Source organism: Chionomys nivalis, chromosome 23 (assembly GCF_950005125.1).
Source record: "Chionomys nivalis chromosome 23, mChiNiv1.1, whole genome shotgun sequence".
NCBI lineage: Eukaryota > Metazoa > Chordata > Mammalia > Rodentia > Cricetidae > Chionomys > Chionomys nivalis.
This window is the reverse complement of record NC_080108.1, coordinates 36,175,856-36,198,898: the sequence shown is the minus strand read 5'-3', so window position 1 is coordinate 36,198,898 and position 23,043 is coordinate 36,175,856. Positions and strand designations below refer to the sequence as shown.

General features: G+C 43.8%; 1 protein-coding gene across 2 annotated transcripts in view; it reads right to left on the bottom strand.

The window, feature by feature from the left end:
• Nell1 (neural EGFL like 1) overlaps nt 1–23,043 on the bottom strand; it is an 841,294-nt gene that overhangs the window by 304,995 nt on the left and 513,256 nt on the right. For both annotated transcript variants that reach the window (XM_057756047.1, XM_057756048.1), the window contains exon 14: nt 12,331–12,453. In XM_057756047.1, the coding sequence (XP_057612030.1) occupies nt 12,331–12,453 (123 nt within the window). The remainder of the gene's footprint in view (nt 1–12,330; nt 12,454–23,043) is intronic.

Here is a 23,043-nt window from a genome sequence, read left to right as displayed (position 1 = left end):
CTATCTATACTTAGTTGTATGATTCTGAATCTGTGCCTGCCTGAATACCATCTCATCAATATGTCCCCAACAATGGGCTTTGCCCTCTCTCTTTTATTGGACAGCACAGAAAGCATCATATGGAAAAGGGATACTTTCTAGAAATCTTTAATTGAGTTTCACAAGGGATTAAGTTACTGACTCCAACTGACCCTGTCTGACCCAGGTAACAAACAAATAGAAGCTACCAAGCCATATCCATCGCTGCTTCCAGTGTTTTGGGGAGATAGTTCTTTTATAACATTCCCTTTAACAAATTTGTTCTTTCAAGCATTTATTTGCCACTATACACAAACACACAGGCATTACTTATGGGCCAGGGCAGGGAAAAATACATGTCTTAAGATGAAAACTATGCATTAGTTTGGGTTGTAAAAACTGAAACATGGGCAATCGAGGCAAGGAAGATTGGCCATCTTAAAGGCAGGTTAAACAAAGAGCTGAGTACACAACAGGATAGCAGTCTTTGGGGTCCTGAGAAAGTTGCAGTCACTTAGAATGTAAGGGATGCTTTAATAATAATTCTATCACTGTGCTTTACTGCCTGTATAGAGATCTGAATCAAAAAGAAGCAGCTAAGCTAATATGTAAGACGAATAAGGTGCAGGCAGATCCAGCAACAGTGTTCAGCCCAGACTCCTGACCACTTAACTCTCAGCCCCAACATGAAACAGTGTTAGACAGGGCAGGGTGGCATGTGTAAATCTGCCTGTATCTAGCAAGGCAGTGATGGTTAGGGCTCTAACAGATGCCCAGTTTCCTATTCCTGTGGTTGCCATTGGTCACCACCGTGGCTGCTGAGTGTCTTCCCACGGGAGCTCACCTGTATGTAGTATTCAGCATCTGCATCTCTCCAGCAGAGGATAGACAGCTGCAGGTCATGACCAGGTAGGTGGTTTATAGGCCAAACCTGAAGGTAGCACCTGCTGGGCTGGTTCACTCTGAGTTCGATGGAACCCTATCCATGTCCACGCCATATCTAGCATTAGAGCACGGGAGGTGCCTATGAAGTAGGGGAGGACCTAGCTCTCTGTGTGGTCATTAAGTGCTAATAGATCAGCCCAGGGGGGGGGGGGGCTGCAGGCCTTTAATCCCAGCACTCAGAAGGCAGAGGCAGATGGATTTCCGTGATTGCAAGGTCAGCCAGATAAGTACATAGTAAGTTCCAGGACAGCCAGGGCTCTGTAAAAAGATCTCTCTCTCTCTCTCTCTCTCTCTCTCTCTCTCTCTCTCTCTCTCTCTCTCTCTCTCTCTCTCTCTCTCTCTCTCACACACACACACACACACACCAAAAAACCAAAGCAGCGTTTTCACTCTCTATACACAACCTGACCCCATATAGATGCATCAATGACTGCTGTTCTTCAATGGCACCCAACACTGGCTTATTCTATATGTTTTATTTTTATCATTTTAACTGTATGTATGAATGTGGGGAATGGGTATGTGCCTGTGCGGTATGGTGCAGTTCAGAGGAAGACAGCGGCTATTCTGAAGCAAGAGTTACAGATGACTATGGGTCACCTAATAGCAGTAGGTGCTCTCAACCACTGAGTGACTTCCTCAGTTTCGGTCACTAAGTAATTTGAATATGTTTCCAATATTTGCTCCCCAGCACAGTTCACAGTGCAGCACTGAGCCTTAGAGACCTACTGTGGCCTTTCTTAGTAATGCTGCCCATCAGAATTTGTTACTTAGGAAAGAAAGGCAACCTTGTCCTGACGGCTCAATAGGAAGTCAATGCTCTAATGCTTAGTTGCCCGTTTTAAAATAAAACAGGCTGATGGGTATTTATACTGCTCTGCTAATCTTGTGTGTCATTTATACCGTGACAGCGAGAGTACGAACACCTGTGAAATTCACCAAAGCGCAACCTCAGCTCTGGAAAGAATCAGCACTTGTCAAGGCGTGTTACTTCCACACCCTCTGAGATTCAAGCTAGCTTAGCATGCTTCCTTTAAGCCCCGGGAGACTCAGTTACCGTCTACTAAAGTATAAGCTGCCGGGCGGTGGTGGCGCACGCCTTTAATCCCAGCACTCGGGAGGCAGAGGCAGGCGGATCTCTGTGAGTTCGAGACCAGCCTGGTCTACATGAGCTAGTTCCAGGACAGGCTCCAAAACCACAAAGAAACCCTGTCTCGAAAAACAAAAAACAAAAAAAATAAAAATAAAAAAAATAAAATAAAATAAAGTATAAGCTTTAAATGCTAAGTTCTGACACCACTAAGCAGTGAGCTGTGATTTCGGTGTATCCACGAGACTCTCTTCTGCCCACTGGAAACGCAGCGGAAGGCTAAGGCTACACGATCTACCTAGACAAGCCCAGGAACACGGCCAATGGAGTAGGCAGGCTTTTTTCATGAGTCTGCTTCTGCCCCCCTCTTCTGCCAGGGCCCTCTTTCTTGTTTTGGAAAGGCAGCATAGCTTCCAGTCGCCCGCAGCCCTTTATCAAACTTGCAGCTATAAATGTCTCTCCAAGAAAATCAGTACTATTTTCTAGTTCCAGGTACGTTTTCAAAGGATGCATTACTAAAATATTAAACATAATAATCCTTTTTGGGCTTAGAGGCTTTTCTTTCTCACGGAGTTACAACGGTATTATAAACGCTTCTCTGTTTAGGACCATAACAAGTTACTTGCTGATACATTTGGTAACAGTGCTTGCTGATAAGCATTTGTCTGACAGGAAGTTTACAAAATCGGTTTAACCTGTTCCAGTACTGCTTGTTAGAGTCGCCATCAGCATCAGCACACAAACAACAGCAGCACAGATGGGAGCAGGGGGAACAGAAGGGCCTCTCATACCTTCCCAGCCTTCAGAAAGGAGCAGTCACGCTTCAACTTCTGTGGTCTCCGCAAGAAACAGCACACACTGCCGTGTGAAGGAGCACCTACTTGGAAAACCCGATGAAGTCTCTGTCAGGGGCCCAACACACTAAGCCATAGCGAGATCCTCAGGATTTCCAGTCTCTGTCTGGCCAGGTGTCTGCCTCCTCAATTCCAGCATCTCCCCGTATCATCGATGGCGGAGGGAGGACTCTCTGAACTATAGTCCTGCTGCCCATGTAGCCCAGACCAAGGCCACTGTGCTGTCTGCTCTGTCCCACATCTGTTCTCTATTGACTCAAACCTACTGCAGTGACAGGAAAACTGGCATCTCACACTCCAATAGGTGACAAGAGTCATCTTCTAGTTTCTACAGAACCAAGTGACTCTGAGTTCGTCTGTGATTGAGAGTTAAGTCGCCATTCTACGTGGGACCGCAGAGATACTGACCTCAGTCTCAGGAATGTCTCTCTGGATTACAGCAAGGGAGGGTACAAAGGAAAAGACAACCTCCTGCTCGAGTGCACTGCACACTTAGGTGGATGTCTATGGCACTTAGACCACAAAGAGCAGTTTCTCATTTTTGTTTTCTTAAAATACATATATATTGAGATTGCCCAGCCCTATAAGAGTTAAAGATAGGAAATACATATGGTTCCAATGTTCTGAATACATACGTCACATTAATACAATCGATGACTACCAAGGCTTTGAACAGGAACATAGATGACATGACTGTGGCATGTATAAAATATACATATATATTTATATACATATATATGTGTGTGTATGAATACATATATATACACACATATATATGTTTGTGAAGTACAGACGTAAAAAGTTATGTACATCCTAAGGGAGAAAGCTCTACCTAGTGATATAACTAAAGATCATATTAGCATTAACACACATATATATGTTTGTGAAGTACAGACGTAGGAAGTTATGTACATCCTAAGGGAGAAAACTCTACCTAGTGATATGACTAAGGATCATATTAGCATTAATACTGATTGCCAATTTGACAGGATCTAGAATAACCTCTGCACATGTCTATGAGAGATTGTCTAGGTTAGGTTGGGGTGATATTTTGTTTGTGAACTAGCAAATAAAGCTTGCCTGAAGATCAGAGTATGGAGCTCAGCCACTAGTTAACCACAAAGGCCAGGTAGCGGTAGCACACACCTTTAATCCCAGCAGAGGCAGATGGATTTCTGTAAATTCATGGCTACCCTGAGCTACACTAGACTGATACAGTTTTAAAGAAAAACAGAGCCAAGCGGTGGTGTCTCACACCTTTAATCCCCATATTGGGAGTCACACGCCTTTAATCCCAGCACTAAGGATGGGAAGACAGGAAGTGATATGGCTGGGTGGAGAGAGAAATATAAGGTGGGAGGGAGACAGGAGCTTGAGGGCATTTAGTCTGAGGATTTGTGGAGACAGGGTCTTGCTCACTTTGGTCTGAGGATTCAGTAAGGTAAAAGGTCTCTTGAGTGACTGACTCCTTTACTTCTCTGATCTTTCAGCATTTACCCCAATATCTGACTCCAAGTTTTTATTATTAAGACCAATTAGAATTCACGCTACATTAGGTAAATTGAGGTGGTGTCTTAGGGTTTCTATTGCTGTGAAGTGGTATCATTAACACGACAACTCTTATAAGGAAAATATGTAATTGGGTTGGCTTACAGTTTCAGAGGTTTAGTCCATTATCATCATGGTGGGATGTGGAGATGTGCAGACAGACATGGTGCTGGAGAAGGAGCTGCGAATTCTACAGCTAGATCCACAGGCAGAAGAAGGATATGGCCACACTAGGTTTAACTTGAGCATAGGAGACCTCAAAGACCGCCCCCACAGTGATACACTTCCTCCAACAAAGCCACACCTCCTAAGAGAGTCACTCCCTATGGGCTAAGCATTCAAACACATGAATTTGGGGGGTGGGTCATACATATTCAAGCACATACATATTCAAGGTGGGAAGACCTCTCATCATTCTATGAGCTAGGGCCTGACTAATGAAGTAGGAGAGAGAAAGCTGGGCACCAGCACCCGTGACTTTCTGCTTCCTGACTATAGATGTGTTTTGACTAGTTTCCTAAAGTCCCCATTGCCATGACTTCTGCACCAGGATGGACCTCCTCTCAAACTGTAAACATATATAAATTTCCTTTGGTCGGTGTGTTAGTTAGTTTTAACTGTCAATATGCTACAACCTAGAACCACCTAGGAAGAGAATCTTCATGAGGAGTTATCTATGTCAAGTTGGCCTAGGGGTCTGTCTATGGGAAACTGCCTTGAATATTAATGGATATAAAAGACCTAGACCACTGTGGGTAGCATCATTCCCTAGGCATGTGCTACTAGACTGCATAAGATGGAAGAAAGCTAGTGAGCAGGGATGTGTTGTTTCTGCTCTTGACGATGGATATGGTGGTGTAACTCAGTCCCTGCCTGACTTCCCTGCAATTATGAACCATAGACTACAACTGTAAGATAAATAACCTCTTGCTTTTCTCAGAGGATTTTATCACAGCAACAGAAACAAAACTAGAATAGTAAGGCATTTCATCACCGCAAAAGGAAAAGTCACAAACATAGAAGGTAAGACAGAAATTTCCAGCGGTGTTTTAATCCAGTCTATCTGTATTGTCTTATTTAAACTCATATAATCACATGAAGCTTGCAAGTATCCTTGGGCCCCTGACAGAGTCAAGGACCCTAGCTTGAAGAAATGGATGTTATGTGTTACTGTATGCACTTTGACACCTTTGATGGTGTAGAAGCTGGAGCTGAAAGAAACATGGCCATTCACTTATGGCTACACTGCTAATACCAGTAAATGCAACACATGACCTAGCGTGTCTGTCTCCAAATCTCTTAACCAGGACACAATTCCCCCATGTGAGTATGGTCTCACGAACAGCTCCTTTCTCATCTTTGCTGTTCTCTCAAGCAAAGGCTGTATTTTCTTTGGAATTCTACAGTCTGAAGAAGGGGAGTGATTACATTTTGGCTTCCTATTTCATTCTAGACCTAGTAAGGAGCTTTTCCTCCCACCAAAGCTAATTCTGCCTTTCCCCAGCCTGGCCCTCATTGCTGTGGCTGCTCATTTCTTGAAACGCCCCTCTCTTCTCGATGATTTCGGTATCAACCCTAACTCCCCACTATTGGATCTATGAGAAAATAGAAGTCGCTGTATATGATCCTTGCAATCACGTCTGCAGTTTTCAAAATTCTAGCTGTAATTTTTTTCTATTGCATACACCAGTGGAAAAAAGATTATGGATTAAGCCACAGCAGAGGTGTTCAGCGGTAAGAAATGACTGTATTGAGGATAAAGGACAGATCTTGGATTTGTTGATGGGGTGGTATAAAACATGAAAACCAGAAACTAAAGATAACATTTAGGTCTCTGTTCTAAGCAACCTGGCGAAAGACAACCCTATTGCCCAGCTGGGGACAGACTTAGAGGAAGGAAGCGAAGAAACCGTATCAGTTGTATGATACTGAGATACACTCCCCTCCCCTACTTCCATTTTTATTCCTGAAGTATGGTTACTCAGAGACAACTGCTATCTGAATAGGTTCCATGGGAAATTTCAACAATAACTCCCAATTGTCAAATTATACGGCATTTGATATTTAGCAGGGAGAGACTATGGACTGGGAGGTGAGGCTCAAAATGTCCAAAAGGGGCCAGGTTTCACAGGTCAAGGGGTCATGTTAGAGTTTAGGCTTCCTTCAAAAAGAAAAGTTTTTTAGGAAGAAACGTGGAGATAAATTAATGGATGCATGAAGATTGATAGATGGACAGACAGATTTAATGTTCTGAAAACCACTTCTCAGGTCTGTGCGTGCTTGAGTATGTTTTGGGTCTGCATGTTCCCGACAAGTAACTTTCTACTTGTGTATGTTCAAATTTATATCCCGTGTTATGTATGTTCTCTGACTAGTTGACTGAGCCTAACTGAACAGGAGATTTCTTCACTCACATTAATATCAGTTTTGTCTTTTTACAAATGATTCATAGTCAAATTTCTTAATAGTCCTAAATTATTTTTGAGAGTCGCATTCCCCACAGTAACTAATTTATCCAAGAACATCCCTATGCAACTAAGGAGATGCTTAACCACTACTACAGGGGATCCTTCCATATTAACTTCCCCATAAGGAAGATTTTAGGTGGCTCTGAGAGTTACTAGCAGAAATATGGGTTTGGAGAGGTGAGGTGGCTCACCTGTTGAAAGCACGCACTACTTCTGCCGAGGACCTGGGTTCAGTTCCCAGCACCCACATCAGTGGTTCTAACCACCTTTAACCCAAATCGCAGGAAATCTAATGCCCTCTTTGGCTTCTGCAGTTACCTGCTCAGTGGGTGTTCATACAGAGAAGTAGGCACACACACACACACACACACACAAACAAATAAATAATTTTAATGAGAATACTCCATGTTTGCTTCAAGAGTTCATCTCACTGAGTCTTGATCCTTGGCTACCCCTACTCAACTTGTTTTCTACCTGTATAAACCAGTCCGAGTGGAATAAGTTTTCAAAACTCTTCCTGAGCCATCAGGAAATTGCTCTGTAAGTAGAGATGTATATAAAATCCTTAGCTGCTCATGGTTTGGATATGACTTTACAAACGGGCTGGTCTCTAGCTGGGTCGGGTCCTCCTATCGTATGGTTCAATCTTTCTTTCCAGCATTCTGTCTGCAAACCCAAGAGCAGAATTTCTTGTGAAGCCTTCCCGAGCTCTTCCTCCTTCCACCACCCATGTTTCAGAGCTCGGTCTAGAGTGCTGCACGCACCTTTTGCCAGAGGCTTCACATTTCCCTCGCTATTTGCTTCAAAATCTTCAAATTTCATCTTCTCTGACTCACAGCCTGGCAGTTCATCAATTTTATTATTTCCAGTGATAGTTTGGTATAACAACTTAACTATTCCAACCCCCTCTCTCCCCCCACCTCTCACACTGCTCGTGAGCTACTGGAAAGTCTGCACCTGCAAGATGTCTGCCATCCTTAGGATAGCCTCTAATTCAAGATTTCAGTGACATTATTAGTGTGAGCTGTCATGTTTCTCTTCCTGTGCCAGACCTCCCTCCCTGGCCTTCTGCTTCTGGCTTCCAGGCATACCTAGTGTGCTCAGCTTCCTCAGGGAGAGGCGCATCTAGGAAGTAGCTCCTCCATGCAAAGATGCTTCCTGTCAGAGAGATGTGTCTAGGAAGGAACTCCTCTGTCTATGCAAGCATGCTTCTTATCGGAGAGATGTGTCTAGGAAGTAGCTAGCTCCTTCGTCTATGCAAGCATGCTTCCTATCGGAGAGATGCGTCTAGGAAGTAACTCCTCTGTCTATGCAAGCACTCTCTGCAGAGTGCTCACAACACCTCCCCTCCAAGAACTACCAGATTTTTAGAAGCTTTAGAAGAAAGACTCGCTTATATGCTGAAAATGGAGACAGTGAACCTAACCCGTGCTTTTCTTTGAAGCCAGACACCCACTAGCAGTCCAGACTTCACATTGGGGTTGGTTCGCATATCTCTTTCAGGAATCAATGGCTAAAGCTTGGGTGACCCCTTACTCTTGTGACCCCAGACAGGCCTGCTCTCTTCTAAAATCTTCCAGATACCTAAGCGCATATTCCATTAGGAAGATGGTTTGCCTAATGCTCGCCCGTGAGGAAACTTTTAAGGATGATAGTAGGCTCCCCTTTGGCTAAGCATTGTAGCAGGTGTGTGCTGGATGAATAAACACGCTGGTGTAATACGTGGTGGCACAGGCTGAGGTCATGTAGATTCTCAGGACACAGTGAAGGACGATCACCTAGCCTAAGGCATCAGGATGGACACCCAGGACTTGGAAAACAACTAGGGAAGACTGCATCTCCACGTTACAGCATCATTAAAGTATCCCCCGAGTTACCTGAAAATAAGCCCCGGGAGGGGAAGATAATTAACTGACTTTTATAGACAAAGGAAGGGCATTAAGAGACACCAACCATCAAAGTGTAGCGACCTGCTCCTGACACGCTGGACAGTTATGAACAAGTGCTATTCTTCAGGACTGTCAGGGTACAGAGCAGGTAACAGTAGTCTGCACTTAGTGCTTTAGCTCTGAGTTCCAGGTAAATCATTACACCTTTTGTAAAGAACTCCTGACATATCTGATATATCAGAACACCAGTGAGAGCACAGACACAAATATCAGCAGGAGAGTGGCATTCAGGAGAAGGTGCTCACACACCATTTGACCTTCTCTCTCCCCTGAGCTATTCCACCAGGCCTTTTGATTCACCCTCATGGTCTTCCATGACTACAGGCGAGTTAAAGAGAGGATCGGACATACTGAACCTATGTCTCCTATTTCCTTCTTCTGCACTAGAGATCAGTGTGCCCACAGGACCACCCGTCTAGGTTTCCTCCTGCCCTGAGGAAGGAGAGCAAGCCTCACACGGGTATCTTCGCTTTCATGTACTTGTTTTCTTTACCTTCCTTTCAGTGGACCTCAGTGTGGGAAGCCACCCTTTCTAGGCTCTTCTCAAACCACAACAGTTCTTCAAAATGAATCAATGAATTGAGTTTTCATAACAGATTCGCAGTGAGTCAGCTTGAAGAGATGACCACATCAAGTCCCCTGATCAAACCCAGCTTCCAAGACAAAAAGAACCCTGAGCCAACCCACAGGGAGCCATAGGACACGTGTGTTTCTAGCACCGTACCCCTCGGAGCAGTTATCCCCAATTCCAGACTCCATTCTGCCCTTAGATCCTGTGACACCCTTGGGGAGTCTTTTGTTTGTTTGTTTGTTTCAATTAATTCTTGTTCACAACATGTAGGACCAACTTCACAAGTATGTGTCATCTAGAAGGACTTCGCCTTCGGGGTTCGGCATTCTGAAGTCAACACTGCGACATTCTCAATCACCTCACACATGTGGATTTGTTCCAAGCATAGCTCAGGAAGATCTGTAACGAGGATTCTCCTGGGCACATCGACTCTTAGTGCAGAGATGAAGAATGAGCCAGGCCACACACACCCAAAAGGTCTGTGCATCTTCTTCCTTACTCGGCAGCTCTTGGGTAAGACAAGAGTCTGGGTTGGATGCCCTAGAAAGCTAGAGCTTTAGTCCAAGTACAGAACCTCCGAATGCCTCTCTTCCTCTTTATCCCAACTATCCCTTAAAGGCTTTGTTAACAGACACTGAAAGGCTTGGGCTTGAGCACATGTTGTGCTATTTCCAGAATACGAAAGACGGTGCCGTCCTAGGTGACAGATGTCAAGGACCTGATGCACGACGCAAATCTTCAGGGAACTACCTCAGAGATCATCAAATTCTGGAGTGCCCTGTCTGTTGTGAACTTAGAATACAGAATCTGGAGAAGAGGAGATACTTGGTTCAAGTTCTCTGCCTCAAGCAAGGTCAGGATGTGGAGGCCATATCCATCTGAGGACGCCGTACTGCGGGGAAGACCCATAGCTATCCCGGGGGTCAGTAATCACACAGATACTGTCTCTATGTCCAAGGAAATAACACCAAATGGTCAATTACCAGCACAAGCAAGAATAAATATTTGAGCGCCTTCGGGAGCTAGCTTTGCCTGCTTTTGTAAGAAGCACACACCTTCATTTGTCTCTGGGCCCTGCAAATCAAAGTCAGTGCTCATGTTTGCTTCCTGTTGCTGACAACCAAAAGAATTCTAAAGCACACACCAGCCTAGCACAAGGCTCCGTATTTTCTTAAGTCTTATGAGCCTCTTGTATGAACCAGTGTTGCTTTGTAAAATGTACTACTTGGATTGGAAGCACTGGTTCACATCTTTTTTTTTTATTTTTCAATGAGTCCTCTGGGGCCCTGTCTTGCCTCTGCTTTTTGGCATCCAGACAGAATCAGCACTCACTGTGTATTTACAAAATAAACGCCAATATTATCAGCCACTGAGACAAGAATGCTTTCCAGGATCACCAGATTTTATCCAGCTAATGACAGATAAGGAAGGAGGATTAGTCTATCAGCTCCAAATTGACAACTGCTTCGTTAAAGCCTGATTTCCATTTCAGCACTAATGCTGGGCTGGAAAGGCAGATAAACACTCTCCCACTCAGAACCTTAACCCTCAGGTCAGGTTATGCTAATCTCACTGGGCACTGTCTGCAAGCATTCTGTCCACTTAACCCTAAATGCCACAATATTTAGCAACACATACTGCTTGTTTTAAAGTGTTTTATTCTGCTTATTAAATGTGTGAGCAAAATTTTATCTTGAAAGTTACACATTGTGATTATTACTGTCTTTCCTTTCTGCTTTCGTTTTAGTTTCTGGCTGGGAAGGAAGATGTAGGAAGGGAAGGAAAGAAGGAGGGAAGTTGTGTCTCTTTCTTCTTTGATTGATGGGGCTGGTTATCACATAGCTAATGAACAGCTATAGGATGCCAGGCACGTTCTGTTCCTAGGCACGAAGCTGTAGGGGATAGGGCCTTATGCTTGTTACCCAAGCCTTCTGCCTTCACGGCAAGGCCAATAATAGAGAGACAAACACAACTGTGTAACCTAGAGCGTCCATTCAGTCCATTTGTGAAAAGCAGAGAAGCAAGGTTTGGACTTGGGAACATTAAGGGTCCACTGTTGGTGACACCTCATGATGATTCTATGATAGGTGGACATCAAGGTGGAGACTTAAAGGAAGAGAGCACCCATGAAGACCAAGATTACGTCAGCGTCCAAGAACTGGCAGGAATCAGTGTGCTTGTGTGGAGAAAATATGCGGACAGTGAGTGGCCAGCTGGGAGGAACCAGGGGTGAGGCTCTGCATTCTTGTAAGACTGAAGGAAGGGTGTGAAGACAACCATAAATGTACACAAAGCCAGACCCTGGCTGAACTCTAACCAGCATTTCTTGTTTGTTTGTTTGTTTATTATTTGTTGTTTTTGTTTCTGTTTGGGGTTCTTTTTGTTTGTTTGTTTTGTTTTTCCAAGGTGAGGTTTTTCTGTGTAGCTTTGGAGACTGTCCTGGAACTCACTCTATAGACCAGGCTGGCCTCGAACTCACAAAGATGTGCCTGCCTCTGCCTCTCCAATACTGGAATTAAAGGCACACCACCATGCCTGGCTTCCAAGCAGCATTTCTAAGTGTAAAGTTTCTCAGTCAAGCAGACAGCCTGAATGTGAGAAGGACTGGTGCTCACTCGCCCTCTGAGCACAGTTCACATGGACACAAACTTACACCAGGACTCTACCAGACAAAGCTAGAGGGATCCATTCAGCTGTGGAACTCCACCAGGACCACACCCACAACCCAAAATCTGCTCTGGCTTTTCTTCCACCACGTGCAGTGTCCTGGCTACAAAGAGACCAAAAGTAGGAACCAGCTGTGTTCAGCTACCAAGGCGACAGCAGGAATCTCCACACACACAGCTGGGGCAGCAGGTGGCGGTGCCCCACAAAGCAGCAAGCCTACCTCTGCAGATGGTGCCGTTTCCCACGTAGCCGGGCTGGCAGGTACAGCTGTGTCCCTGGACCGTGTTGGTGCAGATGGCGTTTTTGTCACAGTTGTGCTGTCCGCTCCCACAGTCGTCATGCTCTGCGGGGTGGGAGAGAACAAGAGACATGTCTTTACAAGAGGAACGGCCGGATTGGCTGCAGAAGTGCGCTGGAACCCACCAACAAGAACAGCGGTGACCAGTTAGGCACGGGTGAATTAAGCCGTTGATCCCAGCATGTGGGAGGGGGACTGAGGCAAGCCCGGGACACAGAGGAACTTCCTCTTTGGATCTACTGTCTTCGCCCTAGAGAAGCCATGGGACCTACCCTGCATTTATATTTAAGTCTTAGAGGATGACCTTCACCCACTCACGGCGCTGATGAAATCTGTACTGGTGAATTATCTTTGTGACCAACTCTCCCTGTATAGCTACTGATTCTAAAGAGACCAGACGTGTGCTGCCGGACTCCACTTGCACTCCGCGACCCAGACCATGGCAACCGAAGACCTGTTGAGAGATCATTAAGTGCACCCGGGGACAGTGCAGCAAAGACACCCCTGAGAAACCAGAGCCTTAGTGCAGACCGTGGTAACTGTGAGAAAGCATCAATCTGTTGACAACCCTAATGGATTTCTTACCTGAAATGGGATAACAATAACCAATTTCGAGAGTTACAAAAATTCCAAGGGCATCAGGGACAGAAAATGCCAGGCATAAGAAAGCCAGTGTGTACCGTAGTCATTGTCTCCCCAAGCTCCTTTCTCTCACTACCTCCTTTTTCCCCCCCGCACTTTCTTCTTCCCTTTCCTTTATTTTCTTTTGAGACACAGTCTTGTCTATACAAAGACAGTACATTTCAAAGAGGAAGGCCACGCTAACACAGCCTGCCAAAGAGCATTTACCAACATGCACCTCCAAAGGCTAGCAGAGGACCTGCTGAGTGGGAGATGGGATGGCATTCCAGGCTCTCCCGAGGCGTTTCACTAGGCTAATTCTCCAAATAACTCATTGTCACAGGCCTCAGAACTAACCTACGGACTGTGGATGGATGTGTCAGATGGATACTGAAGCACCTGGGATACAAGGCACCCAGGAGGAGACTGAGCTATACTACAGTATACACTGAAAATGCCCAACTTTGAGACCAGCTCTCATAAGAAACCCCCCCCCCCTCACACATCCCGGAGGTGTAACTATGTAAAGGACTGTTCTAGAAGTAAAAATATGGAAAATATATGTCTTTTATTTCTCTCAAAACCTGCTATTATCAATAACTTCTTAAACACTGCAAGAAGAAAAGTCAAGTGAAGCTATTAAAATTACAAAAGGCAGTGATCAAGAGTGGAGTCTCCAGCTAGAAAGTCCAAAGAATAGCACTCATTGGAACAAAAATAAAACTTCGGTGTAGTTTGCTAGGTAAAGTATGAAGCCAATGTAGTCCTCAATTGAAATGTCTTTCTTTGTTAATTTTTATTTTAAATTTTTAATAAGACCTTCGCCAGGTGAAAGGTTAAATCTCATAAAAACTAGAGTACATATAGAAGTGGATATGGTTCATTGGCTACCTCAGATTCTCCAAGCAGACTGTTTCTTGAGGCCTAAAGACCAATCAGAAATATCAGAGGGAAATGAGTGTATGTAAGCAAGGAACAAGAAAAGGGGGCAAAATGTATAAGGACAGTCTGCTAGCCTGCGCAAAAGCCATCTCCAGCAAACTTCAGAACATAATAAGCTCACAGATGTCCAATGCCGTTTATATACTACCAAGCATCTAGGATGTGTAGGCCAGTATCACGTGACACTAGGAACACTAAGGAAAAGATATCGACTCTAGGATGCACACTCTCCTGTATAAATTCATTTCATAAGTAATGTTGGGATCTACCTGGCAATATGAAGATGAGTAGATGCAGTCTCTGCTGCTATAAATGCTCGTGGTGATCAGATACCCATGTGCATCTGCAAAGAGCCCAGGAGAGAAGGGAAATGGTCTTAAGGAGGTGACAGTCCATCCGACCACTGGGACACATCTAAAGCCAAGGATGCTCTATTAGTAATAGCGTCGTGACAATGGACACAATTCTGAATGATTTGCACAAACAAGCACGTGTGGCCATGCTAAGAGGAGCGCTCACAGCCCGGAATGAGAATTCATGACAGAAAGTCATTGCTTCTACAGGAGAGAAGACGCTTACTACAGGACCATAGAAACTTGTCTTTCAATAGGGGCGATGGGCTCAGCCAGAGCTGCCAACAAAGATTACGCCAAACAGAAGGATAACATTGGGGGTTACCAAACATTCCAAAGTCAGGTCCAGCCTTGACTACCTGCTCTTGTCACTCAGTATCTTACAGGACAATTCTCTTATGCAATAAGCAATGGCCACTGCTGCCTCGGCAATACGACTTCATTCCTGTCCTATCTAGGTTTCTCATATTGTTTTTCTGACTCAAACTACTCCCCTGTCCACTTGGTTGGAATAAATATAGCCCTGCCTAGCTTTAAATACCACTTCAAACCCACATTTTTCCAAAAAAAAAATTCTGTATCTGTTCTCTAGACTACACGGATTTGACCCATCTTAGTGTGTAGTTTGTCTTAGCTCACTGTGGAAACAGCCATATGCCACTGCCTTATGAGAATTTCACGTTTCTGTCATCAGTGCCAATTAACTTTGAAGAAAGTCATATCACATTTGGGGGACATTTTGAAGCTCTTACCTTTACCTGTCAACATTTTAGAAAATGGTATAGAACTAAGAGAGTGCTAAACACTGACCTACATTTAATTCACCCAACCACCATGAGAAGTTTGCTAATTTTATAATGAAGGGAACAAGGAAAGGGAAGTTAAACAACCTACCTAGCATCAAAATATGAGTGAGTGAGGGTCTCAGATTTGAGGATCTTCACACCAGGTGAACCATCCCAGGACTGAACAGTGATTGGATGCCACCTGGTTATGGCCAGAGCTAAACCATGACAAGTGGAAGTGGCTTCATTTTGCCAAAGACGAAACAAACATCTTCTATACTGCCCCTGAATTTCCAGAGGCCTCCTAACACTGCCTAAGAGTTGGGTTCTATCCAAAGGATGAGGGACGTGAAGCTCCCAGATCTCATTATTCGCAGTCTTGCCCAACTCTACAAAATAACTGGACCTTTAAAACTGTATCTGATGGAGACAAACAAGCAACACATGATTTCTTTAAAAAAAAATCAAATTCTTTCCAGATGCTGTAAACAATGCCAAAGGTAACAAGATATGAGAGTGGAGAAAACAGAATCCAGAACCAGACGCCCCAGGCTGAAAATCTGGGTCTGGTAGCTTCTAGCTATGTGCACTATAGAAGATATTAACTCTCTATATGTTGAATTTACTAATAGTAAAATGAAACTGAGTAGGACCTATCTCCTGGGACTGTGAAAGTTGAGCTGGCTGGTGAAGGTTGAAACACAGCAGGTTGCTGCCACTAAGTGCTCCAAGAGTGAGTGACACTAGTGTCACTACTGTCATTATGGTGCTTTAACTACTTGTGGACTCACTTGTCAAGCAGCAATTAAACTTAACAAAAGTGTTCCCTCTCCCTTAGCATTTACAGGCTGGAAAGACTTGACAAAGTGCTCACTGTTCAACAACTGCAGAAGGACAGCCACGGAGTCATGACTAGTTTTTCGATGTCTCTTTTCACCTTAATGCTTTATAATCAATCCACCCCTATAAGGAGTCACATAGATTTCTCCTTCTGGAGCCCCCAAGGTAACACCTCTGCACCATTCCCAGTCCATGCTGCTCACACACCACTGCACCTCTCCTGCTACCCCAGCTACACATTCCCAGAGCCCTGCTTCCACATTGCTTTCTCTCCGATTCGTTCTTCACATGGCAGGTATCGAAATCTTTCAAGGAATCAAATCCGATTATCCTGCCATTCCTGGTTTAAAAATACAAACAAAAACCAGCCGCTGCATCGCTGTCCTTAAGTGAACAGTTTGTAAAAACCATCAGGCACAGCATGCTATTACTGCTTCTGCTCCGTTCCAACCAGAACTGCTTTGTCTCCTCCTTCAAAGGGTCCTAGCTCTTTCCTGTCCACATGTACTTTCCTTTTCTAGCTCAATAGTATTTTTTCTTGTCCTTGAGATTTCAACTAAACCTTCACCTCATCGGTGGAAGAAAGTTGGATTTCCTGGGCTGGAGCCATTTGCCCCGCAACATTTTCACATCACAAGCAGCGCTGCTCCTTCATGAGCTAATCACACACACATTTCTGCATTCATTAATGAATGATGGATGTCTTCCGTCTCTACTAGAACACAAGTCTCTTAAGGATAGAAATTATCCTCCCTTTTTTCATTATCCCTAGCCTCTGGCAGGGCTTCTGAAATTTAAGTGCTAACACAAATACTCATTTGTAAAAAGAGAAAAGGAGGGAGGGATGGGAAGAGAGAAGGGGAACATGGAAGCTACACGGCGGAGGGCTCAAGGAGAATTAAGACAGGAAAGATGTATTTGGGGGGGGGGATTGTCTGTATTCTGTCAATCATGTTATAAATAAACGCTGAATGGCCAGGCAGGAAATATAGGTGGGAAAACCAGACAGGAAGTAGAAATGATGTAATAAGAACAGGAAAATTCTGGGAAGGAGGAAGTTGATTGCTCCCACTCCTGCCCAGACCACCGAAGCAGCAGGATGTGATCTGCCCCACTGAAAAAAGGTACTGAGCCACATGGCTAACATAGATCAGAAAAATAGGTTAATCAAGATGTGAGAGATAGCCAGTGAGAGGCTAGAGCTAATGGGCCAATCAGCTTATAATTAATAGAAACCTATGTGTGATTTTCTTTTGGGCTAAACAGTTGTGGGGTACCTGGTGGGAGGACAAAAACCCCAACAACAAACAAGCCAGGCCAGTCCATGTTACAGGTATTGACGTGGTGTGGGAGATTGAGAGGAAGAAAGCCACAAAGAAGTACGCTAACAATAGCATGGGGTTGCATTTGTTTCTCAAAGTGACTGGCTAAGAAGGAATAGGGTTCAGATGCTGCTGAGGACATAATCCACACATTGAAACAAGTATTTTCCAGCCATGTATCTAGTAAACAGTTTGGATTTAGATTGTATAAATAAGTTTTACAACTCAATACCAAATTATTAATCCCATTGTAAAAAAAGAGGAAAAACATTCAATGGAGATTTCCTCAAAGAAGATATACAAATTTCAAGTAAATACAAGAAGAAAAATGTGTTCATATTAGAAAATTTGAAAACCAGACTGAAATATTGCCTCAAACCCACTAGAACAACCATGATTATAAAACTAGAAAATAATAAATTGGCAAACTGAAATTGAATCAGTCATACATTGCTAGTAGGTATATAGAATATTTCAGTCACTTTGGAAATTTAGCAGCATTTTAAACTCTGAAGCATAGGCTTATCATAGCAATATACCCCAAAAGAAAGGCAAACCTGTGTTCACACAGAGATTTACATGCCAGTGTTCATAGCCCCTGGAAGGAGAAGGGGTGGTGAACTGATAAATGTATAAAGGAAATGTGAGACACTCACACAGTGGATTGTTACACAGCAAGGATTCAAAACCAAGTACCACCAGACGTCAAAATCCATACAGGACATGAAGAGAGCCAATCGTAAAGGAACATGTGTGAAGGGTTCCAGTTTATATACAATACCTAAATTTGATAAAGTGGATTCCAGTAGATGGGGAATGAGGGTTTTTGTTTTGTTTTTTTGCTTTCTGCTTTGTTTTGTTTTGCCTGGCTTTGTTTTGAGGTGACTGAAACATAAGATTAGATCACGGACATGGTTCTGTATCTCTGGCAAGACGTCTCAGGACCTGTCATCAGGCACAATGTCTCGATTTTGATCCCCGAGACCCATGTGGTGAAAGGAGAGAAGAGACTCTTATAGCTTGTTACCTGACTTCCATACATGCTGTCACTCACATGCGTCCCCCCACACAAAATAGATACAATATAATAATTTTAAAGGAGTGGATGCCATGCTTCATGAACGATATCATCAAAAGTATTAAAATCATTACATAAAATGTTGGAGCCATGCCCTCACAGGAATGTAAAATCTCATGGGGTGTGAGTTAAATGAAACGGACTTCAGAGGACGGGAGTTCTTTATGTTGATTTTCTTGCTAATGACCCGTATATATTCTGTTCTTCTCTAGTTGAAAACACGGGAGATGTGTTATGTACAAAACAAACACTTCAATTAAAAAGACATTCCCTAGTTTGCTAAATACAAACTCTGAAGCTATGACTTGGGCCTAAGGATCTAGGTTATTTATGACACAACACAGCTTTTTGTCTTTTCTTTTTAACTTCAAGTAACATGTTTCTATGTCAGAATAGAAACAGATCGCCAAATGCCAGGACGGATCACTAATCCACATTCCTTACTGGGTGCCTTTTACCCAGCAGGACCCCACCACAGTTCCAGGAATCACAGACAAAAGCTTTTGGGACAGTCATCCACACCTCACAGTGGGTATTAGACTTGCCAGAAAGGTGGCTTGGAGGCTAAGGTCCTGCTGATTCCCTGCTGAAGTCAGGTGCTGAAATCTATGTCAGCTCTCCACGGGCACTGGTCTTCAAGCTTGGGAGACACCAGCATAAGCGCTTTCAGGTCTATATTTCCCTGTCCTGAGACAAACTGCTTCAGCCTAAACCACTTCCAGTTCCACAAATATCCATCCCAGCTCCCCTAGGAGAGGAGGCCTCTTGGAAGTGGTTTTGCTGTGCACTGCTGTTTTCTGAGTAGGACAGAGATGGCATTAAGAGGCCGTAGTGACAGTGGGAGAAATGAATAAGGAGATTCACTATCCTCTGCCCTAATTCCTCTAAAGCAGGAAGAAGCAAAATGGAAAGTGAAAACTTAATCTTGTGCTTTTGACTTGCATATGTAGTATTATGGAATAAATGTGGAAAATTACATACACTAACTATACTTACGTATGACACTTGTGCATATATAGAGAAAAGCCTGTAACATTCTATGCTAACCCATTAACAGTGATTTGTTGGTGAGCTGGGCAGAAGATAAATGGGAGACATTTGTACTATTTCTTATTCACTTCAAGTGTTTGAATTTTTTACAACCAACATGTATATTTTATTGCTCAGTAAGAGAGTTTGTACTGTTGGTGGAACTTAGAGCAAAATAATTCCAGACATATCCAAATTCCCTGTGAAAAGGCAAAGCTTTGGAGATTTGATGAAGGTAGATGGGGATTTCCAAGTTGTCACTTACAGGAACTATAGCAAATGGCGCTCCTATTTGCATATAAAATAGAGTCAGTACCAACAGAAGATTCCACAAGCAGATGTTCAAGAGACATTTACATAATGACGACTCATGGAAATAAACTCTATAATGAACGTAGTGTTGTTAATGGGACAAAGTAGATACTTTAAGATGATGAGTCCATCAGCATCAGCACTGTCTCCATCATTAGTGTGACCATTGTCATCATCACACCACTAACACCATCATCGCCGGTACAATCATTCTGTCACCACAAACGTCCCTCCTACCCCACCACCATTACCATCACCACCAAAACCATTACTGCCACTGCTACCCTGACCATCACCACCACCATCACCACTAACCCCACTGTCATCAACACCATCACTTTGACCAGCACCACCAACCATCAATCAGCAGCAGGACCACCAGCACCAGCATTAAAGGACTTGGTTATTTTTCCTATGGAGCCAAATCCAATAATTCCAGAAAAGTTTTGCTAATTATTTTTGCTTCCTCTATGTCCCCTAAGTTTCTAGACCTCCTGAAATTTGGGAAAATCAAATGACCTCAGTTCTGAATCTATCTTTGTATATAATCCACTCACTTTGTGGTCTGAAAAAGCATGCTTAATGTCTTTGAATCCATTTGTGGCTGCCTCAAAATGTGAACAATAAGATCGGTTCACAGAGATGGTGGGCGATTAGCAGAGAGGACAAAAAGAAGCAGGTGGTTGTGTTCCAGACACAGCCAAGACTGATGCAGATAGGAACTCAGACTGTTTGTAACAGCAGACACAAAATCTGCAGAAGCACAAGTCAGACACAGCCCCAGCATGGGGAAGGAAGGGAAAGTGGACAGAGAGGCCCATCCTAGCCATGAACATGAGTCACAGTTCATAGCTCTTAGGAGAGGAAGAATCTGGTGTTCCTAATGGAGTGTTACTTGACCTATCAACTGCTCTCCAGGGCAAGGCTCATTTTTGGGAATATTTCACTCACACAAAACAGAACTTATGTTTTTCTTCTGTTTCAGTGTAGGGATAAGCCCCACCCATTGGGGGCGTGTTCGCCTCGGGCTAATGTTTACTGAAAAATCTGCCCGGCGTGATCCCAGCAGCCCTTTTTGCTCTGCTTTCCTGTTCTCCTTGGGAACCTGTGGTCCTGTAAGTCTATTTCTCCATTAAAGCTGTATATATTTTTATAATCTGTCTGTATTCATTTACGTCGTTACATTTCAGTCTTGGCTTAGATTTTGGCTAAGATACAGAAAGAGCATGAAGTTAGGTGGGTAGGAAGGGGAAAGAATATGATCAAAATATATTGTTTTAAAATAAAATAAATAAATAAAAACATAAAAAGGGCTAAACAGCCCCCGAGCCGCACATGAGATATTCCGGAACCATTAATCACGAATCACAGGGACAAATTTAGAAATTCACCTTAAACTATGAAATTAATGAATAACTGGTATCTGTGCCTGTGCTTTGGGGTTTTGTTGAAAACCACCAGTCCAACAGGATATTCACAGCTAACACAGCAGACACAAGGCTGTTTGCTTGACTTTAGTATCTTTCATTGGTCACACGCGCATCCCCAAAGTGACCCTTTCTCTGAGCGTTTTATCTGTCTGCTGCGAAGAAAGCGGCTTCTGATCTTTCCCTTTGGTTCCACGGCTACCAAGAGAAATTCTAAAAATAAAACAGGACAAGAAAAATAATGCTGGGTTAATGTTTTTTTTCTTTATCAGCAACGTTTGTTTTGACTTCAGGGATTCTTCCTGAATGGAGTGTTCTTTCTCTCTCTCCAGAATGAAAGCGATGGCTCAGAAACTCCTTTCTTCCTCCTTCACGGGTGATGGTGAAGCTACCCAGAGCTCTGGGCTCAGGACTTGTGAAATTCCAGATGAAAAGAAAATACAAATTGGAGGCTTTAGAGAAAACTTCGGAACATGTTGTGGCTGAAGGCACAATTCTCAATACATCCCTTCATCCCAGCTGAGTCCTTCAGCCATACCCGAGCTCAACCGACTGGTGGCGCCCCCTAGCGTTTCATACCCACCAGGAACCTCAGAATGTGATCTTACTGGGGAACTAGGTATCAACAGACACTTTGGATGGTGCTCTTTGGGTATACAGTGGACCTTAAGTACAAAGAAAATAACCTTATCAGAAGAAATGACACATAGATACGTAGAAGGAAAAGACCAATGGAGGGTCTGGGCACACGCTTACTAGATGCTGCCAGAAGGGAAGTCACACCAGGAGCCGCAGATATCAACAGCCTGGACACCGGGAACCCCAGAAAGCTGAAAATGGCCAACAAAACGATTCTCCAATGGAGCCTTTGGAAATTTTGCTTATTCTTTTAATTTTGAGTTCCCAGCCTCCAAAATCATGAGAGAGAAAGAGAGAGAGAGAGAGAAAGAGAGAGACAGAGACAGAGAGAGGGAGGAAGGGAGGGAGGGGGAGAGAGAGAGAGAGAGAGAGAGAGAGAGAGAGAGAGAGAGAGAGAGAGCTCGTGGAAGCCATCCAGTGTGTACAGTTTTCTTAGCAGGCTCAGGAAGTGAATGTGATCAGATTTCTGTGTAATTCCTACACCGAAAGGTCCTGAGAGAGCAGTGACTGGTGAGGTTCAGTGGCCTTCACTGCTTACTGGAAAGCCCCCAGGGCGCTGGGGAAATACTCATAGATGAGTATGACCATGGCACTTGAAGGGGAAGAGAAAGAAAATAGTGCTACAAACAAACTCACTAAGCCTCTTCCCCAGCCCCAACAGGAACCAGCTATGGGCCACAGAGAAATCTCTTGCTCCTGAGTTCATTTTCTTCTATGTAAATAAAATGAAAATACACTAGAATTACAGAAAAACACACTCTTGGTGTGTCGCTCCACGCTAACTCATCTCTTCATTTCCACTGACTTCCTTCTCCAACCCTCCTGTTCGTGTCTGAATAGTGCCCCACCCCCAATCTCTGCTAGTTTGCTTGCTGAGCACCATGAGAATTGAGAAAGGAACAACGAGGGATTATTGTTCAGAGTTCAATATCTAGGAGATGCCTAATTCTTGTCATATTTCCCTTTATCTAACTTTTAGACTCTTAACTACGAAACCCAGCAAAACAGAAAACGATGCAGCCAACCACAAAGGATACATCACCCTAGAAATTGCACAAACACTTACTGAGACTGAAGGGAAACTTACCTGGCATCTTGGCCCTCCCAGCAGTTTACATCACAACACAAAGTTCCTGGGAGCGGGAGTCCAGTTCAATGGAAGAGTTCCTACCTTCCTTGGATACACAAGTTCTGAGTTCAATCAGTGGTAAAATGCCTACAGCATAGCAAAGCCCGGCCTCTCTTAGTCAGATAGCCTGGGATAATTTTCTTTATTGATCATCCTTA